A 13,547-nucleotide genomic window follows, 5' to 3' on the forward strand; every position below is an offset into this window, starting at 1 on the left:
GGGGAGCTTGGCGATGCACACACATGTGGTGGCGTAAGTTGAAGCCACTGGGTCTGGGACTCGAACCACGGTCGACTACATGGGAGTCCGGTGATGTGGCCATTATGCCAACTGCTGGCCCCTGACTTGTAAGTTTCACACACTTCGTACCAGCCCAGGGTTCTTTACAGATACAGCAAGCTGACTCTAAGGTATACAGAAAGATGAAGAAATTAAATAGCCCAAAACAATTTTAAAAATAACATTCTCCACAGCAGATGCCAGCTGAAAGGTGGGTGTGGCCAGGCTCTGACAGTCTCTCCCTCGGGCGGGGGACTGCAGATGCACCCCGCGAACCGTCAGGAACCTCCCAAGCGATAGGAGCAGAGCACGCCTCTGCTGCTGCTGCCTAGAGCCAGGCGCTGGGCCGGGTACAGGGGTGGTCAGAGCTGTGCCGGCTGAGCACCGAGCACAGGCAGGGCCAGCCCCGGCCAGACCACACGGAGTGCGGGAGGAACACCCAGCAGGTGGTCTCCACCTTGACTTCGGCCATGCCACCCTGAAATTCAATGACAATACGAAGAGTTCAGCAAGTAACAGGCCAAGGGTGCAAAGGAGGCAGACGGGAAACTTCAAAGGGTTCACAGAAAACGGAGTAAAAGCAGACTCTCCTTTGGTGCAAAAACTTCTGCACTTTCCACGAGACCCCCATCTGTCATGACTAACGGGCGCACGCAGGTACATGCCAGCCACGCCGCAGGCCACTTGGCATGCCCGAGATAAAACGCCGTAAACTGTGGTGTCCAGACCTAAGCACCACCTGACAGGGGCTGGAGGGATCTTCCAGCGTCCACAGACCTGTGCACTACAGAATACCCTGCGTGGATTTCACACTTTTTGAAAGATTTTTTTTTTCTGTAGAGTGTGTGCACTCACCGGAGAGAGAGAAAGCAAGAAATGAACCCCTGGGGGTTGGCCACACCACAGTCCCTGCTCTTCCACTCTCCTCTTGGGATTTTGGGCATGCGCGCACATGCGTCTGGTATGAGTTTCAACCTGCCAGGTCTGGGACTTGAACCGAGGTCAACCATGTGGGAGTCCAGTGTGTTAACCGCTATACCCCCTGGTGGTCCCTCAGACATCTTTTCAATCCTCGTGCTTGAATGGGGGGGTTCTATCCTATACACACACAGAAAATGGGTCTTGAATTTCAAATAGTCACTGATATGGAACCAGCGGTGACTCCCCAGAGAGGCCCCAACAGAGAGAGGGCCGAGGGCAGCTGCCACCTGCAGAGGGGACACGGTGCAGCACCTGGGGGACTGTCCTGGGCCTGCAATCCCAGATTACAAAGGAGCTGCCCCCAGAGGGAGCTCACGCACCGCGGCACTGTCCCCTCCGTCCCAGAGGGAGCTCACGCACCGTAGTACTGTCCCCTCCGTCCCCGGACAGGTACAAGCTCTGGAAAGGCACTGACCAGCCAGGGGCAGCTCAAAAGTCTGGAGGCATAGAATCCTGTTGCCGCTGGCCTGCCGTGTAGAACAGCGTCTGCCTCAGGGCCGGGTATGGAGGAGGCAGTACCCCTTCCCATCCAGGCAGCTCTGCTCCCAGGGGCCTGCTCCACCTCCTCGCAGGCCACGCGCCTGCTGCGAGTCTGTAAGGTGCACACACTCTCGCCACAGACCCCACGGAAGCTCCCACAGGACGACGTCGTACCCTTCCGGTCCTGCTTACCAGGCCGTGAGGGGGCCTGAGGGACGTGCAGTCATGTCTCGGTGCCAGGGCTGGCCACGGCAGCATCTTAGTGTCAACGTGGACGTCCTTGGGTGGGGCTCCGTTGATATGAAGTCCCAGAAAACGTGGACCATCTACAGAGCCAGGAACAGGAAGCGGGGACAGGGGAAGGACAGGGCCTCTTCAGGGCCCCTCTAGCAGACAGGTGTGTGTCCACACAGGGGCCTGAGAGGACAGAGGTGGGTTCTGAGACACTCTCCTCGGTGCTTACACACTTGGACTCTACAACACGGTCAAACGTAACATTCACAGATACAATAGCCCAGCCGGTTAAAGCAGGCGCAGCTGACCGATAAAGGCGCGTTCACTTTTCTTAACTGAAAACACCAAAATGAAACCACATTTCCTGTGGGCACGAGATTGCACCCACAGAGCGATCCTGAGCCACTGGGGGTAGTCGGCTACCACGGCCTCCCTGAGAAGGGCTCTCGGTGGAAGCAGCCCCCCACGGTCCCGGGCTGCCCTGGAGCCCATGTGCTCGGCCCCTCAGTCAGAGGCTCCCCGAAGCTGGAGGAAAGTGGCCGGCACAGGCCAAGGGGCAACGCCGGCCCGAGAGCCTGCTCCACCATCTCCACGCGTGTACTAGGAGTCACCGCCACATCCGAGCCAGCGCCAGAGCAGAGACGGCAGCAGGTGTGGCTCACAGCACCACCCGTGCATGCGGGCATCCCGACACTCTGCGCCCCCCGTGCACACGGGCCATCCTGACACACGCCTCCACCCCCATGCACGCAGGCCCATCCTGACACTCTGCCGCCTCCCGCACACACGGGTGTCCTGACACACTGCTGCCGCCTCCCGTGCATGTTGGCCCGTCCTGACATACCTCTGTTGCCTCCCATGCATGTGGGCATCCTGACACTCCGCCACCGCCTACCGTGCACACGGGCATCCTGACACACCGCCGCCTCCCGTGCGCGCAGGCCTGTCCTGACACACCGCCCCCTTCCTGAGCGCGGCCACAGGCCTGCCCTGACTGCGTCCACACCATCCTGCAACCCGAGGTGGCAGCAGCAGGTCACACCCACACCTGGCCTCCCGTCTGGCCCTGGGCTGCGCTGCCCGCTCACACTGGCCTGTCGGCCCGACTGCGTGGAGCGTCCGGGTCTCAGGATGTGGCGTCTGAGGGCCCGCTGCGGGGTCTCTGGGCGCCCGTCTGGTGGCTGTCACACCACAGAGGTTCCTGGGTCGGAACGTGGAGCAGCTGCGCTCAACTAGGGTGCACGTCCGAGCAGAAGCGGCGGTGCGGGCAGCGTACCTGGGTCAGGAGCTGGTCGGACGTCAGTCGGTTGATCCAGCGTGTGTACCGTTCCGTGGAGTCCGGGGGGTCTCTCGCCACCTGGCAGCCCACGATCTGCAGGAATAGACAGGACGTCAGGCCGTGCGAGCGGGCTGTCACGCACAGCTGCCCCTGCGTGTGCTGTGAGCACGGGTGTCCACAGGGTCCGTCTAGCTGACCTTTGTGAGGCACAACTCCGGGAGTGAAGGGGGAGGAGGAGGCAGCGCCCTGGGCGACGGTCCCGTCACCAGCCACGGACCATGCGATGCTCCTCATCCACCTTCAGCACATGGTCCCCACCAACAGCAGCCAAAGCCACGTCAGCGCAGCTCAGGGCACATGCTGAGGGGCCCAGTATAGGGGAGGGGGCAGACAGCGCAGCCCGGGCCCGGGGCGTCTCTAGACTAGAGGGTGCTGAAGGGGCCAGCAGTGGGCGTAAAGGCTACTTCCACGTAGTCGACCGCGGTTTGAATCCCGGACCCAGTGGCTTAAACTCACACCAGGTGAGTGTGCGTGCGTGCCCAAGATCCCAAGAGGAGAATGGAGAAGGGACTGCGGCGTGGCCATCCCCCTGGGGTGATTTCTTGCTCTCTGTCTTTCTGGTGAGCGCACGAGCCCTATAGCCAAAAAGAAAAGGTGCGGAGCTGCCTGCTTGGGGCCCACTTTAGGGCCGAGTGCAACCGCTTTCTCTGTCCCTTCCGCATGCTCCGCAGCCTGGATTCTCAAGTCCCTTCCTACAAGGTACCTCTGGGAATCAATACCCTTCCAAAGGCCTCCCTTCAACAGACCTCGCCTGGAGAAAGGGGGGAGGCGGGCATGTCAATTCTCTCTCGAGAAGGCTGAAAAACCACGGCTGCCTGTGGCCCGGCGACACTCCAGGGATGTGCTTCGTGGGTTTGGAGCGTGGCTGAGACTTAGTCACCCTGGGGCCGGCAGGCGGCGTGGGGCTAAGCACTGGATTCCCACTTGGCTGACCACGATGGAAGTCACAGACCTGGTGGCTTGAAAATCACTCAGGGTGCGTGTGTGCGCGTGCCCAAGACCCCGGGAGAATGGAGACACGCTCGTGGCATGGCAAAGGAGCAGCAGCTCAGCCGTGGGGACTCAGGCCCCGAGTCACGCCTCTCAGGTGAGAGCACATCCAGGGCTGCGGCCGCTCTGGCCTCAGCGGAAGGGGCAGGGGGGACCAAGGCGAGGCAGCCAGAGCCTGCACTCCTCCTGTGTGAGCTCGGCTTCTCCCAGCTCCCCCAGGGCTGGAAAGGAAAGAGGCCCTGGGGTGCCGACACTGAGGCTCCGAGGTGCCAGACGTCCTGCGGGCCATGGACCTGCTGGGAGACCGCGTGCGACTCCTCCCAAGTTTGGCACGCACTGCCCAAGTAAGTAGGGGAAGGCTGACTGCTGTTTAAACCACGAGGCACGTACAATTACACAGGGGCCAGCAGAGGGCGTAACGGTCACATCACTGGACTCCCATGTAGTTGACCGCGGTTCACGTCCCGGACCCGGCAGCTTAAAACTCACACTGAGCACATTTGCATGTGTGCCCAAACTCCCAAGAGGAGGGACTGCAGCGCAGCCAACCCCCCGGGAGGTGATTTCTCACTTTCTGTCTGTCTCTCCAGCGAGCGCACATGCCATATAGCAAATATTTATCTTAAAAAAACAAAACTAAACACAAAAACTCACACTGGGCACATGTGCAAGCATGCCCAAGATCCCGAGAGGAGAATGGAGGAGAAGGGATTGTGGTGTGGCCATCCCCTGGGCGGTGATTTCTCGCTTTCTTTCTCTCTGTCTCTGGCTGTCTTTCTGGTGAGCGTACACTCCCCATAGCAAAAACCTCTCCAAAAAAAAAACCAAAAAAACCCCCCATATTTCCACCTCCAATTAATTAAAATGTATATTCTAGCTATTAGACTGATTAGGTTTTTAAAAATTATTTAATTTTCTTATTTATTTTTTAATTTGATGAACGAGAGAGAGAGAGAGGAGGCAAGTGAGAAAGCAGGCCGCCAGGTCGACCTGAACTGCAGCCGGCCATGTGGGAGTCCAGCACCTTGCCGCTGTGCCACTGGCTGACCAGTTTGAGCCACTGTTTCTTTCCCACTGACTGCCTGGTGAACGTAGTGGCTAAGTGTGAAACGCGGTCTCTTCGGGAGTGGAGCACCAGGCACGGGCTGTGCAGCGCTTGCGCTCAGAGCTGAGGCCACTTCCCCGCGCCCGGGCTGGCCTCAGACCCACAGGGTGGCGCCAGCTGGCGCTGACGTCGCCTCGAGGCCCTTGGCTTACCTCTCGCCCTCTGGGTACCCAGGCGAGCTTCCTGCAGATGTGCCACCTGGAGCTCAGGCCACTCTACTGTGAGCAGGAGGCACGCACCCTGCCCACCCCAGGGCCCGTGGCCACATGAGGACAGGCTCGGGCCCACACAGGGCCCGTGGCCACATGAGGACTGGCTCGGGCCCACACAGCCTGTCCAGGGCCATGGGTGGGAGGCTCCTCGTGAACAGGAAGCACCCCCGTCCTTCATGAACTGCTGAGATGCTGGGGTTTGCGTTACGTCAGTTCTGACACTCCAGATCATCACCATGACAACCGTTAAATATTGGGTCCTTAAAAATCATCTTTTCAGGGTGAGCAGCGGCACGAGGGTTAGAACTCTGGATCCTGCAGAGCTGACCCCAGACGGCCCCGGACCCAGCAGCTTAAGAGTCAAGCCGAGGGTGTGTGCATGCCCAAAACCCTGAGTGGAGAAGGGGAGAAGGGGTGCGGTGGAGCTGTGCCTCCCGGGGAGACATTTCTCACTTTCCTTTGGTCTCCCTCCAACGAGCACACATGCCCTATGACAAAAACCTAAATTTTTTTTTAATAATTATTTTATTTAACTTTATTTATTTATTTCTTTTGATTTGACCAGAGAGGAACTGAGTGAGAGAAAGAGAGAAAAGGAGAGTGAGAAAGTAAGCCACCAGGTCCAGGAGGCGAACCACGGTCCGCCATGTGGGAGTCTAGCGCACTTAACCACCATGCCACCTGCCGGCCCTGGCAAAAACCTAAAATTTATCAAAAAAAAGAAAAAAAAACAAACACCTTGTCTTTCGAATCCCCTGTTGGGTGACAGGGTGGTGAGGGGTATGCACGGGCCACAGCTCAGCCAGAAGGCCGAGGGGCACGGCTGCCTCCCTCAGAGTTTTTATTTCCCAGAGATTCAGGGAACAGAACAGCCTAGCGCCCCTGACAGGGAGGGAAGTCAGAAGCGGGTGAGTAGCCCAGGGGAGAAGTACATGTGGGACAGAGACCGGCCGCCCCTGGAGCAGTGGCCCCAGCTGCCTGCCACCTGCCGGCGCGGCAGAGGGGCCGGGGCAGCCGAGACTCGGTGCAGACGGCCACTTCTGCTGGTTCACAGCAAGGGCTCATGTTTTAAAACCTAAGAGAATCGAGAAAAGAACAGCATAAACACTGGCAAGACCTAGTAAGCCCAAGGGCACGAGGTGACCACTCAAAAACAATGGCCTTCACGTACACGGAGAGGTCTGATGACGATATTCACAATTTACAGAAGGAAAGTCAAAATGCATGGCGTGAGCAAGACACGCACGGAAGCTGCATGCAGACAACTTGAAGAACTCCCCAAGGCACCGGCAGGTGGCACAGGGGTTAAGGCACCAGACGCCCACATGGCTGCGGTTTGCGTTCCGGACTCAGCGACTGGAAAATCACGCCAGAAACGTGAGAAGGGACTGTGGCACCCCACTTCCCGGGACGGAGTGTCTCACTTTCCCTCTGTCTCCGACTGTCTCTCTCCCTAGTGAACACATGCACGAAATGGCAAAAAACAAAACAAAACAAAACAAACAAAACACAAAAAACAAAACGTGAAAACAAAAACTCTCCCCAAAGAAACAAAAGTAGAATCTTGCAAATGGAGAGAACATTCTACACTGTGCCAGTGCTTCCACAGAAGAGCCAACGCTGTAACTATACGACTTGCCCACAGGCTGTTTTATAAATGCGACGTAGTCCTGTTTTGCCACGCTTTCTGGAAGTAGTTCGTTACCTGTAATAATATGGACAACGATCACTATTGGCCAAGAGAGGCCTGGGTGAAAGGCAGGGTGGCAGGGCCCTGTGAGCCACGGGGAGTCCAGCCCTGCAGGGTCTCCCTCCGACAGCCAGGACAGGAAGCACCTGGTCTGGGCAGAAGGGCAGTGGCTGCACTGCAGGTGCACAAGCACCCGTGGCCTCAGCCCTCTACGTGGACTCTCCAGCCTGAGGGCTCCAACCCTGAGGGCCTGCCCTGACCTGTGGCTAGGGCCCACCTTCCAGTACCACAGTCAGGTCACGCTTCCACCCCCTTGGCCCCATCAGGACAAAATATCCACACACGGATTTTTAGCGACATTGAAGTCACAGTAGTGTCCCGCTGTACACGAGCAGCACACCAAACGGGATGTTCAGAGCAGCTGCTTCTGGACACGTGGCAACGTTCAGCACGAAACCCACCCAAGAGCAGAGGCCCACGGCAGCACCACCTTCCTGCCTGGAGCCGCGCTGCCCACAGCGCAGGAGGGGACCCAGAGCTCACACCTGCCAGGTGCCCAGACCCAGGGACGAGCGCCAACAGGGACGGGGCCGAGGGTCCCCGCGGTGTCTGGCTAAGTACGACCTGCACACACGTGAGAAGGTTCTAGAGTGAGGAAAGAACCACCCAAACTCCAGGCAGAGCCATCCTTGGCCCCACCAGGCAGAGCGGAGCTCCCTGACACCCAGGCCTGTGAGCACAGCCGTGTGCCTGAGAGAAAACACCCAGTATTTTTTAAAAACAAAACTAAATCCAGCATTCAACAACGTAAAATTCACAAGGTCTAGCGGTCAATTAGAAGTTACCAAATTGTGGGGCATCAGCAGGTGGCATAGTGGTTAAGGTGCTGAACTTCTGCATGGCTGATTGCGGTTCGAGTCTCAGACCTGGAGGCTTGAGATTCACGCTGGCTGCGTGTGAATGTGCTCAAATTCCTGAGAGAAGCGTGGAAAAGGGATCGCAGCATGGACAGCATGTCTAACCACCAAGCCACCTGCAGCTCCCAATTACTTTACCTCTTCCTGTCTCTGTTTCTCGCATGAAAGTGGGGACACTGTCCCGACGCACGGTCTCTTTATAAGGCAACTGACTGGTAAAAATAAGAACGCAGGGACCAGCAGTTGGCGTAATGGCTATGTCGCTGGGCTCCCACGTGGTCAACCGCGGTTCGACTAAACTCACGCCGGGCATGTGTGCGTGCGTGCCCAAGATCCCGAGAGGAGAATGGAGGAGAAGGGATTGTGGCGTGGCCATCCCCCTGGGGGTGATTTCTCGCTCTCTGTGCCTCTCTCTGTCTCTTTCTGGTAAGCGCACATGCCCTATAGCAAAAACCCCTCAAAAAAACCAAACCAAACCAAACCAAGAAAAACAAACCACCACGCTGTAGAGTTGACAGCATCTGCAGAATAGAATGTGTGGTCAGAGGAAGGGCATGGGACCGTGTTCATATCCTCACACTTTATGGAAAGGGCTTCAATACTATTTCAAATAGACGGGGCTAAGTTTAAGATGCAGACTGCACACTCTAGGCCAATCATTGAAAATAAACCAAAAACAAGAGGAACAGCTATTAAGGCAAAAGCACAGATAAAACAGGATTATAAAATAAGATTAAAAAAAACAGGTCCAAGAAAAGGAAAACAAGGAGGAATGAGTGGTAAAATGGGAGACTTAACCCAACACCAGAGATAAAAAGAAAATTCGATAAAGTAGAAAACAAAAAATAGAGAAAAACCAGCAAACTGATTCTTTAGGAAGACTGACAAAGTGGATGAACCTCTAAGCCAGGGCCCCCAAGCCTGGTGTGGGCCTACGGGTCTGGGCTGCAACAGGAGGCGAGGGCAGCAGGAGGCCGGGAGCCCTCCCAGCACACGGAGGCTGCACTCGCCCCCCAGCAGTCAGGCAGTGGCCACAGATCCTCGGGGTGCAGGCCGGCCCCTTGTGCACTGTCCATGCCAGGGATCTAGGCCTCCAGGATCTAGGCCCCCGGGGATCTAGGCTGTCAGGGATCTAGGCCCCTGGGGATCTAGGCTATCAGGGATCTGGGCTGCCAGGGATCTAGGCCCTTGGGGATCTAGGCTGTCAGGGATCTAGACCATTCAGAGATCTAGGCCCCCGGAAATCTAGGCTATCAGGGATCTAGACCCTCGGGGATCTAGGCTGTCAGGGATCTAGGACCCTGGGGATCTAGGCCTCAGGGATCTAGGCCCCCGGGGATCTATGCGCTCCTCATGATGCCTGCCGATCTGGGGTGGGGCCGAGGCCATGATGCAGGTCCAATGAGGGCTGCAAACACCGTCACAGGGAGGGGCACGGTTACTTCACTTTATGTTAAAATGTAATGACAGGGAACCAGCAGTTAGCGTAATGGCTATGTTGCTGGACTCCCACGTAGTCGACCGTGGTTCGTGTCCCGGACCCGGTGGCTTAAAACTCACGCCGGGCGCGTGTGCGTGCGTGCCCAAGATCCCGAGAGGAGAATGGAGGAGAAGGGATTGCGGCATGACCATCCCCCCTGGGGGGGTGATTTCTCGCTTTCTGTCTCTATGTCTCTCTCTGTCTGTCTGGCGAGCGCACGCGCCCTACAGTGAAAATCTCTCAAAAAAAAAAAAAAAAAAGTGATGACAGCAATAAGTGCCCGATGCACGTGGCACACTCGAGTCATGCCCCAGCAGGAAAACACACCCACTGTCCACAGAACGCCGTCTTTCAAGAAACCCATCCCTCCAACTGCGGGGGTGCCCTGTGGCCCAGGCAGCTGGGCCTGTCCAGGAGCCCAAGTTAACGCCCGTGGGGCCCGGGCCGCTGCTGCCCAAGCAGTGGGCTCGAGGCTGACGGAGGGCAGAAGCACGATGCTGTGGGCGTGGCTGGGTGCAGATCCGTACCTGGATCCTCGCCCTCTGAATCTGCTGTGAAAGATGCAGACTCCGTGTCTAGCCCAACAAAGACTGAGACGGGGAAGGAAAGGCCTCTGTCTGTCTTGGAAGTGACTATTCAAGCCGTGCAGCTCATCAGTGCACATTTAAATGCACTGTTTATGGAAAGGTGATTGTTAATTAAATTCAAATTTACACTGGGAAAAAATAAAAGAAATCCATCCCTTGGTGCCAGCAGGTGGTGTGGTGGTTAAGGGCAGTGGGCTCCTACATGGCTGACCACGGTTCAAGTCCTGGACCTGGCAGCTTGCTTTCTTAGTATCCCTCTCTCTCTTTCTCACTCTGTCCCTCTCTGATCAAATTAAAATAAATAAATAATGTTAAATAAAATAATTCTTAAAAAAGAAAGAAAGAAACCCATCGCTGGTACCAAACAGGTGGGGATAGCTGCTCTCAGCTGGCTGGCAGGGAAAGCCTGGAGCTGGTGTGAGCTCAAGGCTCCTGGGGCCCCGAGGAGAGCACCCTGGTGGCCTGGCTTGAGCACAAGCCGGGGTCCAAGGCCATGTGCAGGATTAGTGAGAAACGCACAAGTTTAACTTCACGGAACCAGGAGCTAACGGGGCGAGGCAGGGTGCCGCAGGCCCACACAGTGAGAGAATAAGGCAGGGACGTGGAAAACGGCTCGGGGCCTGGGTCCAGGACAGCGTGGGGCGAGTCCGACTTCTTACTGGCGTCCAAGGAGCGTCCTCTTCAAGAGGCCGTTCGGAACCACAAGTTGAAGATGAAACCAATGGAGAAGAAAGGAAACCTGAGGCCTGTAATTCATGATTAATTATGTTTAGGAAATTAGTTTCTAATTTAAATTTATGGATAGTTCAAAGATTATTACACTATAAAATATAAATCAAGGTTATAGTAGGTTTCGGGAAGTCACGATGTCTTTTTCTCTATGCAAAAGTGTGTGATGACTTTCCTGACAACTCAATAGTTCACTAAAAACTTCTATTTGTCTTAAAAACATAAGATGGAGGGGTGGTTAAGGCACTGGACTCCTGTGGTTCGAGTCCCGGACTTGGCAGCTTGCTCCCTCCCTTTTCCTCTCTGTCTACCTCTCTGGTCAAATTAATAATAATAATAATACACATTAAAAAATTAACAAACTCAAGTAATAGAAGTATTTTTTGTTCAGTTTGCTAAAGGGCATTTGTGCTTGCTGGAAAAAGAGAAGGAAAGTGAGCAAGCACCCCCCAGGGAGGATGGCCACGCTGCAACCCCTTCACCATTCTCCTCTCAGGATTTTGGGCACACATGTACACACGTCTGGCGTGTTTTTCAAGCTGCCGGGTTGCAGACTCAAAACACATAGTCTGCCATGTGGGGTCCAGCCACCTTAACCACCACGCCACAGGCTGGCCAAGGAGGCAATTTTTTTCATGTTATTGGGTTAGATCACGTGACGGTCATATAGACAGGTGAGGAACACATGCTTTTGAGGTCTGTCTGTGGTATTTTTTTTTTTTTGGAGAGGTTTTTGCTATAGGGCGCATGCGCTCGCCAGAGACAGAGAGACAGAAAGCAAGAAAACACCCCCAGGGGGGATGGCCACGCCGCAATCCCTTCTCCCCCATTCTCCTCTCGGGATCTTCTGCACGCACGTACACGTGCCCGGTGTGAGTTTAAGGGTACGGACCAAGTGGGCGGGGCGCTGCCCTGCCCGTTCTGCTCCTGCCGCCTCCCCTTGGGCTTGATCCCTCCCTGAGGCCGCACACTTCATCGCATCCCGTTCTGGACCTCTGCTCAGGTGACCCCAGTGGGACAGCACCAGGCTGCCTCAGTCCCATCCTGTTTTAGGACTGAGCTCTGCTCCGAATGTTTAAGAAATGAGCGATAAACATCACACTTGAAGCTGCCTAGTGACCCCTGGAGGTAATGATTCACATGCAGTTTATGAAAGCTCTTGAAGGCCTCTCCTTCCCAAGTAAATGGTTCTCTTCTGTTTAGAGGTTTTTGCCTTAGGGCACATGCATTCACCGGGAGAGAAGCAGAGACAGTGAGGAAAAGTGAGAGGGGGATGGCCACCCACAATCCCTTCTCCTCTGTTCTCCTCCCAGGCTATTGAGCACACACACACATGCGCCATCAGGTCCAGGACTCAAACCGTGGTCGGCCCAGGGGGAGTCCAGTGGCATAGCTGCTACACCCTAAGGAAGTGTGCTCTTGTAAGTGACCAAGTTCGAGCAGCCATCGGTATTCATTTCTCTCTTTCAGAGCAAACCGTGCAATGTAACTGCATAGCCCCAGCCAGAACTGCAAATTAAGATTTTTATAGGTCATGATTAGAAATAATCCAGCCACACGATAACAGCCTTTCTAAAGCTGACTTTGTTTTAGTGCAACAAAACGATTTTGGCATCCCTAATTTTCACGCACAGGAATCAGTGCTGGAAAAAGGCACAGATATTCCACCTGTCTGAATAGGACACAGCAAGGCTCCTCTCCTAAATGCAGAAATGGGACATCTAGAGACTATGAGAGATGGTCAGAGAGAAAAATTACAACCTAGAATTTAAAAAATCTATGAAAATGAAAACCAAGGTTGTTTTACTTAAGACAAGTTGGCACAGTCTGCATTTTTTCCAAATTCCTGTATATCCCTAAATATTCATTTGCACGTATGCGAAAGAGACTTGCCAAAAGTCACTCGTTAACGAAGCCACTCTGTTTAGTTTTTTTTCGGTTTAGAAATGAAGGGTATGGAAATGAAAGCACATCTGAAAGTCCCCCATTCTAGAATGCCAATGCTCGCTACAGAACTTCAGAAGTGCCGATGAACATCTAGTTTAGAGAGCGGGAAACTGTCACTGCTGATCGCAGAACTCCTGTGAGAGCCGGGGTGTCCCGTCCAAGAGCCACTCACCGGCCAGCACAGACGCGTCTCCAGCTCCAGGCCTGGGGCAGCTGGCCAACGCCGGTCCCCAGAGCCATGGGACAGCAGCTCAGGGCCGCCCAGTGATGACCTCAGTAGCCGAGTGCAGCTCCTCCCGACCCCACGGCACGCTGTGATGGCCAGTGGAAGGGAGGTCAGGCCGCCTGCACACGTGTGCTGACACGGCCCTGCGGTGACCGGCTGCCCACACACACATGTTGATGCGGACTGTGGTCCTCGGGTTCGGCTGCCTCGTGGTCTCTGAAGGATCCAGTAAAATTGAGACCTCTCTTCTGCCCCTGCTGCGAACCAGCCCTGCAGCCCCTGGGACCTCACCACGAACCCCACCCTGGTTCCGCACGCCCCCCACAAGCAGCTGTGGCCACCTCTGCTCCCCTCTGCTGTCACGTCCCAAGCAGTCGGCAGTCCCGCCCCCATGTGCAGTGGCCCCAAGGTCCTCCCACTGCCACTCTGGAACCCGCTGTGTACAGAGAGGAGTGGCACGGTGTGGACTGAGGGGGTGGGGCAGGCTTCTGGGACACCAGGACAGCCACCATGGGCACAGGACACAGGACTTTGGGCCCCACTAACGGCTGGGGGGGGCACCCAACCCAC

The 13,547-nt window shown here is 55.7% G+C and overlaps 1 protein-coding gene across 1 annotated transcript in view; it reads right to left on the reverse strand.

The window, feature by feature from the left end:
• Window positions 1–3,031: 3,031 nt before the first annotated feature.
• The window catches only part of LOC102492721 (UDP-GlcNAc:betaGal beta-1,3-N-acetylglucosaminyltransferase-like protein 1), a gene marked incomplete at both ends in the record, with an annotated part of 39,110 nt that continues 28,594 nt past the window's right edge, over window positions 3,032–13,547 (reverse strand). Inside the window, 1 exon segment of the mRNA XM_027773825.1 lies at window positions 3,032–3,127. Coding sequence (XP_027629626.1) covers window positions 3,032–3,127 — 96 coding nt within the window.

This window comes from Tupaia chinensis, unplaced genomic scaffold (assembly GCF_000334495.1).
Source record: "Tupaia chinensis unplaced genomic scaffold, TupChi_1.0 Scaffold000377_4, whole genome shotgun sequence".
In the NCBI taxonomy this organism is placed as follows: domain Eukaryota; kingdom Metazoa; phylum Chordata; class Mammalia; order Scandentia; family Tupaiidae; genus Tupaia; species Tupaia belangeri.